Genomic DNA, 7,500 nt, shown 5'->3' with positions numbered 1-7,500 from the left:
TAGAGGGAGCTTTACTCTGTACCTAACACCGTGCTGTACCTGTCCTGGGACTGTTTGATGGGGACAGTGTAGAGAGAGCTTTACTCTGTACCTAACCCCTTTGCTGCACCTGTCCTGGGAGTGTTTGATGGGGACAGTGTAGAGGGAGCTTTACTCTGTATCTAACCCCGTGCTGTACCTGTCCTGGGAGTGTTTGATGGGGATAGTGCAGAGGGAGCTTTACTCTGTATCTAACCCCGTGCTGTACCTGTCCTGGGAGTGTTTGATGGGGACAGTGTAGAGGGAGCTTTACTCTGTATCTAACCCCGTGCTGTACCGGTCCTGGGAGTGTTTGATGGGGACAGTGTAGAGGGAGCTTTACTCTGTATCTAACTCCGTGCTGTACCAATCCTGGGAGTGTTTGATGGGGACAGTGTAGCGGGAGCTTTACTCTCTATCTAACCCCGTGCTGTACCTGCCCTGAGAGTGTTTGATGGGGACAGTGTCGCGGGAGCTTTACTCTGTATCTAACCCCGTGCTGTACCTGTCCTGGGAGTGTTTGATGGGGACAGTGTAGAGGGAGCTTTACTCTGTATCTAACCCCGTGCTGTACCTGTCCTGGGAGTGTTTGATGGGGACAGTGTAGAGGGAGCTTTACTCTGTATCTAACCCCGTGCTGTACCTGTCCTGGGAGTGATTGATGGGGACAGTGTAGAGGGAGCTTTACTCTGTATCTAACCCCGTGCTGTACCTGTCCTGGGAGTGTTTGATGGGGACAGTATAGAGGGAGCTTTACTCTGTATCTAACCCCGTGCTGTACCTGTCCTGGGAGTGTTTGATGGGGACAGTGTCGAGGGAGCTTTACTCTGTATCTAACCCCGTGCTGTACCTGTCCTGGGAGTGTTTGATGGGGATAGTGCAGAGGGAGCTTTACTCTGTATCTAACCCCGTGTTGTACCAATCCTGGGAGTGTTTGATGGGGACAGTGTAGCGGGAGCTTTACTCTGTATCTAACCCCGTGCTGTACCTGCCCTGAGAGTGTTTGATGGGGACAGTGTAGCGGGAGCTTTACTCTGTACCTAACCCCGTGCTGTACCTGTCCTGGGAGTGTTTGATGGGGGCAGTGTAGAGGGAGCTTTACTCTGTATCTAACCCCGTGCTGTACCTGTCCTGGGAGTGTTTGATGGGGACAGTGTAGAGGGAGCTTTACTCTGTATCTAACCCCGTGCTGTATCTGTCCTGGGAGTGTTTGATGGGGACAGTGTAGAGGGAGCTTTACTCTGTGCCTAACACCGTGCTGTACCTGTCCTGGGACTGTTTGATGGGGACAGTGTAGAGAGAGCTTTACTCTGTACCTAACCCCTTTGCTGCACCTGTCCTGGAAGTGTTTGATGGGGACAGTGTAGAGGGAGCTTTACTCTGTATCTAACCCCGTGCTGTACCTGTCCTGGGAGTGTTTGATGGGGATAGTGCAGAGGGAGCTTTACTCTGTATCTAACCCCGTGCTGTACCTGTCCTGGGAGTGTTTGATGGGGACAGTGTAGAGGGAGCTTTACTCTGTATCTAACCCCGTGCTGTACCTGTCCTGGGAGTGTTTGATGGGGACAGTGTAGAGGGAGCTTTACTCTGTATCTAACTCCGTGCTGTACCGATCCTGGGAGTGTTTGATGGGGACAGTGTAGCGGGAGCTTTACTCTCTATCTACCCCCGTGCTGTACCTGCCCTGAGAGTGTTTGATGGGGACAGTGTAGAGGGAGCTTTACTCTGTATCTAACCCCGTGTGGTACCTGTCCTGGGGGTGTTTGATGGGGACAGTGTAGAGGGAGCTTTACTCTGTATCTAACCCCGTGCTGTACCTGTCCTGGGAGTGTTTGATGGGGACAGTGTAGAGGGAGCTTTACTCTGTATCTAACCCCGTGCTGTACCTGTCCTGGGAGTGTTTGATGGGGACAGTGTAGAGGGAGCTTTACTCTGTATCTAACCCCGTGCTGTACCTGTCCTGGGAGTGTTTGATGGGGACAGTGTAGAGGGAGCTTTACTCTGTACCTAACACCGTGCTGTACCTGTCCTGGGACTGTTTGATGGGGACAGTGTAGAGAGAGCTTTACTCTGTACCTAACCCCTTTGCTGCACCTGTCCTGGGAGTGTTTGATGGGGACAGTGTAGAGGGAGCTTTACTCTGTATCTAACCCCGTGCTGTACCTGTCCTGGGAGTGTTTGATGGGGATAGTGCAGAGGGAGCTTTACTCTGTATCTAACCCCGTGCTGTACCTGTCCTGGGAGTGTTTGATGGGGACAGTGTAGAGGAAGCTTTACTCTGTATCTAACCCCGTGCTGTACCTGTCCTGGGAGTGTTTGATGGGGACAGTGTAGAGGGAGCTTTACTCTGTATCTAACCCCGTGCTGCACGTGTCCTGGGAGTGTTTGATGGGGACAGTGTAGAGGGAGCTTTACTCTGTATCTAACCCCGTGCTGTACCTGTCCTGGGAGTGTTTGATGGGGACAGTGTAGAGGGAGCTTTACTCTGTATCTAATCCTGTGCTGTACCTGTCCTGGGAGTGTTTGATTGGGGACAGTGCAGAGGGAGCTTTACTCTGTATCTAACCCCGTGCTGTACCTGTCCTGGGAGTGTTTGATGGGGACAGTGTAGAGGGAGCTTTACTCTGTATCTAACCCCGTGCTGTACCTGTCCTGGGAGTGATTGATGGGGACAGTGTAGGGGGAGCTTTACTCTGTATCTAACCCCGTGCTGTACCTGTCCTGGGAGTGTTTGATGGGGACAGTGTAGAGGGAGCTTTACTCTGTATCTAACCCCGTGCTGTACCTGTCCTGGGAGTGTTTGATGGGGACAGTGTAGAGGGAGCTTTACTCTGTATCTAACCCCGTGCTGCACGTGTCCTGGGAGTGTTTGATGGGGACAGTGTAGAGTAAGCTTTACTCTGTATCTAACCCCGTGCTGTACCTGTCCTGGGAGTGTTTGATGGGGACAGTGTAGAGGAAGCTTTACTCTGTATCTAACCCCGTGCTGTACCGGTCCTGGGAGTGTTTGATGGGGACAGTGTAGAGGGAGCTTTACTCTGTATCTAACTCCGTGCTGTACCAATCCTGGGAGTGTTTGATGGGGACAGTGTAGCGGGAGCTTTACTCTCTATCTAACCCCGTGCTGTACCTGCCCTGAGAGTGTTTGATGGGGACAGTGTCGCGGGAGCTTTACTCTGTATCTAACCCCGTGCTGTACCTGTCCTGGGAGTGTTTGATGGGGACAGTGTAGAGGGAGCTTTACTCTGTATCTAACCCCGTGCTGTACCTGTCCTGGGAGTGTTTGATGGGGACAGTGTAGAGGGAGCTTTACTCTGTATCTAACCCCGTGCTGTACCTGTCCTGGGAGTGTTTGATGGGGACAGTGTAGAGGGAGCTTTACTCTGTATCTAACCCCGTGCTGTACCTGTCCTGGGAGTGTTTGATGGGGACAGTATAGAGGGAGCTTTACTCTGTATCTAACCCCGTGCTGTACCTGTCCTGGGAGTGTTTGATGGGGACAGTGTCGAGGGAGCTTTACTCTGTATCTAACCCCGTGCTGTACCTGTCCTGGGAGTGTTTGATGGGGATAGTGCAGAGGGACCTTTACTCTGTATCTAACCCCGTGTTGTACCAATCCTGGGAGTGTTTGATGGGGACAGTGTAGCGGGAGCTTTACTCTGTATCTAACCCCGTGCTGTACCTGCCCTGAGAGTGTTTGATGGGGACAGTGTAGCGGGAGCTTTGCTCTGTACCTAACCCCGTGCTGTACCTGTCCTGGGAGTGTTTGATGGGGACAGTGTAGAGGGAGCGTTACTCTGTATCTAACCCCGTGCTGTACCTGTCCTGGGAGTGTTTGTTGGGGACAGTGTAGAGGGAGCTTAACTCTGTATCTAACCCTGTGCTGTACCTGTCCTGGGAGTGTTTGATGGGGACAGTGTAGACGGAGCTTTACTCTGTATCAAACCGCGTGCTGTACCTGTCCTGGGAGTGTTTGATGGGGACAGTGTAGAGGGAGCTTTACTCTGTATCTAACCCCGTGCTGTACCTGTCCTGGGAGTGTTTGATGGAGACAGTGTAGAGGGAGCTTTACTCTGTATCTAACCCCGTGCTGTACCTGTCCTGGGAGTGTTTGATGGGGACAGTGTAGAGGGAGCTTTACTCTGTATCTAACCCCGTGCTGTACCTGTCCTGGGAGTGTTTGATGGGGACAGTGTAGAGGGAGCTTTACTCTGTATCTAACCCCGTGCTGCACGTGTCCTGGGAGTGTTTGATGGGGACAGTGTAGAGGGAGCTTTACTCTGTATCTAACCCCGTGCTGTACCTGTCCTGGGAGTGTTTGATGGGGACAGTGTAGAGGGAGCTTTACTCTGTATCTAATCCTGTGCTGTACCTGTCCTGGGAGTGTTTGATTGGGGACAGTGCAGAGGGAGCTTTACTCTGTATCTAACCCCGTGCTGTACCTGTCCTGGGAGTGTTTGATGGGGACAGTGTAGAGGGAGCTTTACTCTGTATCTAACCCCGTGCTGTACCTGTCCTGGGAGTGATTGATGGGGACAGTGTAGGGGGAGCTTTACTCTGTATCTAACCCCGTGCTGTACCTGTCCTGGGAGTGTTTGATGGGGACAGTGTAGAGGGAGCTTTACTCTGTATCTAACCCCGTGCTGTACCTGTCCTGGGAGTGTTTGATGGGGACAGTGTAGAGGGAGCTTTACTCTGTATCTAACCCCGTGCTGCACGTGTCCTGGGAGTGTTTGATGGGGACAGTGTAGAGTAAGCTTTACTCTGTATCTAACCCCGTGCTGTACCTGTCCTGGGAGTGTTTGATGGGGACAGTGTAGAGGGTGCTTTACTCTGTATCTAATCCTGTGCTGTACCTGTCTTGGAAGTGTTTGATTGGGGACAGTGCAGAGGGAGCTTTACTCTGTATCTAACCCCGTGCTGTACCTGTCCTGGAGTGTTTGATGGGGACAGTGTAGAGAGAGCTTTACTCTGTATCTAACCCCGTGCTGTCCCTGTCCTGGGAGTGTTTGATGGGGACAGTGTAGAGAGAGCTTTACTCTGTATCTAACCCCGTGCTGTACCTGTCCTGGGAGTGTTTGATGGGGACAGTGTAGAGGGAGCTTTACTCTGTATCTAACCCCGTGCTGTACCTGTCCTGGGAGTGATTGATGGGGACAGTGTAGAGGGAGCGTTACTCTGTATCTAACCCCGTGCTGTACCTGCCCTGGGAGTGTTTGATGGGGACAGTGTAGAGGGAGCTTTACTCTGTATCTAACCCCGTGCTGTACCTGTCCTGGGAGTGTTTGATGGGGACAGTGTAGAGGGAGATTTACTCTGTATCTAACCCCGTGCTGTACCTGTCCTGGGAGTGTTTGATGGGGACAGTGTAGAGGGAGCTTTACTCTGTATCTAACCCCGTGCTGTACCTGTCCTGGGAGTGTTTGATGGGGACAGTGTAGAGGGAGCTTTACTCTGTATCTAACCCCGTGCTGTACCTGTCCTGGGAGTGTTTGATGGGGACAGTGTAGAGGGAGCTTTACTCTGTATCTAACCCCGTGCTGTACCTGTCCTGGGAGTGTTTGATGGGGACAGTGTAGAGGGAGCTTTACTCTGTATCTAACCCCGTGCTGTTCCTGTCCTGCGAGTGTTTGATGGGGACAGTGCAGAGGGAGCTTTACTCTGTATCTAACCCCGCGCTGTACCTGTCCTGGGAGTGTTTGATGGGGGACAGTGTAGAGGGAGCTTTACTCTGTATCTAACCCCGTGCTGTACCTGTCCTGGGAGTGTTTGATGGGGACAGTGTAGAGGGAGCTTTACTCTGTATCTAACCCCGTGCTGTACCTGTCCTGGGAGTGTTTGATGGGGACAGTGTCGAGGGAGCTTTATTCTGTATCTAACCCCGTGCTGTACCTGTCCTGGGAGTGTTTGATGGGGACAGTGTAGAGGGAGCTTTACTCTGTATCTAACCCCGTGCTGTACCTGTCCTGGGAGTGTTTGATGGGGACAGTGTAGAGAGAGCTTTACTCTGTATCTAACCCCGTGCTGTACCTGTCCTGAGAGTGTTTGATGGGGACAGTGTAGAGGGAGCTTTACTCTGTATCTAACCCCGTGCTGTACCTGTCCTGGGAGTGTTTGATGGGGACAGTGTAGAGGGAGCTTTACTCTGTCTCTAACCGCGTGCTGTACCTGTCCTGGGAGTGTTTGATGGGGACAGTGTAGAGGGAGATTTACTCTGTATCTTACCCCGTGCTGTACCTGTCCTGGGAGTGTTTGATGGGGACAGTGTCGAGGGAGCTTTACTCTGTATTTAACCCCGTGCTGTACCTGTCCTGGGAGTGTTTGATGGGGACAGTGTAGAGGGAGCTTTACTCTGTATCTAACCCCGTGCTGTACCTGTCCTGGGAGTGTTTGATGGGGACAGTGTAGAGGGAGCTTTACTCTGTATCTAACCCCGTGCTGTACCTGTCCTGGGAGTGTTTGATGGGGACAGTGTCGAGGGAGCTTTACTCTGTATTTAACCCCGTGCTGTACCTGTCCTGGGAGTGTTTGATGGGGACAGTGTAGAGGGAGCTTTACTCTGTATCTAACCCCGTGCTGTACCTGTCCTGGGAGTGTTTGATGGGGACAGTGTAGAGGGAGCTTTACTCTGTATCTAACCCCGTGCTGTACCTGTCCTGGGAGTGTTTGATGGGGACAGTGTAGAAGGAGCTTTACTCTGTATCTAACCCCGTGCTGTACCTGTCCTGGGAGTGTTTGATGGGGACAGTGTCGAGGGAGCTTTATTCTGTATCTAACCCCGTGCTGTACCTGTCCTGGGAGTGATTGATGGGGACAGTGTAGAGGGAGCGTTACTCTGTATCTAACCCCGTGCTGTACCTGCCCTGGGAGTGTTTGATGGGGACAGTGTAGAGGGAGCTTTACTCTGTATCTAACCCCGTGCTGTACCTGTCCTGGGCGTGTTTGATGGGGACAGTGTCGACGGAGCTTTCCCCGCGCCCGTCCCATCTCTCACCTGTGCAGGTCGCCTGTGTCCCTCCGGCTCCTGGGACCCACGCACTCGCCTCCTCCCAGGTCGGGGCCCAGTCCTCGCAGGCCCTGCAGGGCCTGGGCCCCGCTGGCGATGATGCCCACGCCGTCCCGGACCCGCTGGTTGAGGTGGTTTCGCCAGCCGGCCCACACTACGGCGAAGGAGCCCAGCGGGAAGTCGGGGGGCGGCGCCCGGAGGGGCGAGAGGCCGCCCGGGCCTGTGGCTAGGCCGGGGCCCACCAGGAACCAGACGTGGCCCGGCCCGGTCAGGCCTGCCTCCCGGGCGGCCTGGAAGAGGGCCGCGGCTTCGTCCTCGGAGCAGTACAGCAGCCGGACCTGGGCCCCGGCCTCGCGGAGCGGGGCCTGGTCGCCCCTCAGCTTGCTGGGCAGGGCCGGGTCGCCCGGGTCAACGTGCTGCACCCTCCTCACCGCCCAGCCCACGTAGCTGCTGTCCGTCAGCACCTCCACCTGGCT

General features: G+C 53.8%; 1 protein-coding gene across 1 annotated transcript in view; it reads right to left on the bottom strand.

The window, feature by feature from the left end:
• The window catches only part of LOC140399682 (glutamate receptor ionotropic, NMDA 2D-like), a gene marked incomplete at its 5' end in the record, with an annotated part of 270,641 nt that extends 263,141 nt beyond the window's left edge, over window positions 1-7,500 (bottom strand). Inside the window, one exon of the mRNA XM_072489226.1 lies at window positions 7,013-7,500. Within this exon, the coding sequence (XP_072345327.1) occupies window positions 7,013-7,500 (488 nt within the window). The remainder of the gene's footprint in view (window positions 1-7,012) is intronic.

Source organism: Scyliorhinus torazame, chromosome 23, assembly GCF_047496885.1.
Source record: "Scyliorhinus torazame isolate Kashiwa2021f chromosome 23, sScyTor2.1, whole genome shotgun sequence".
NCBI lineage: Eukaryota > Metazoa > Chordata > Chondrichthyes > Carcharhiniformes > Scyliorhinidae > Scyliorhinus > Scyliorhinus torazame.
The sequence above is the reverse complement of the archived record's forward strand: the minus strand, read 5'-3'. Positions and strand labels throughout refer to the sequence as shown.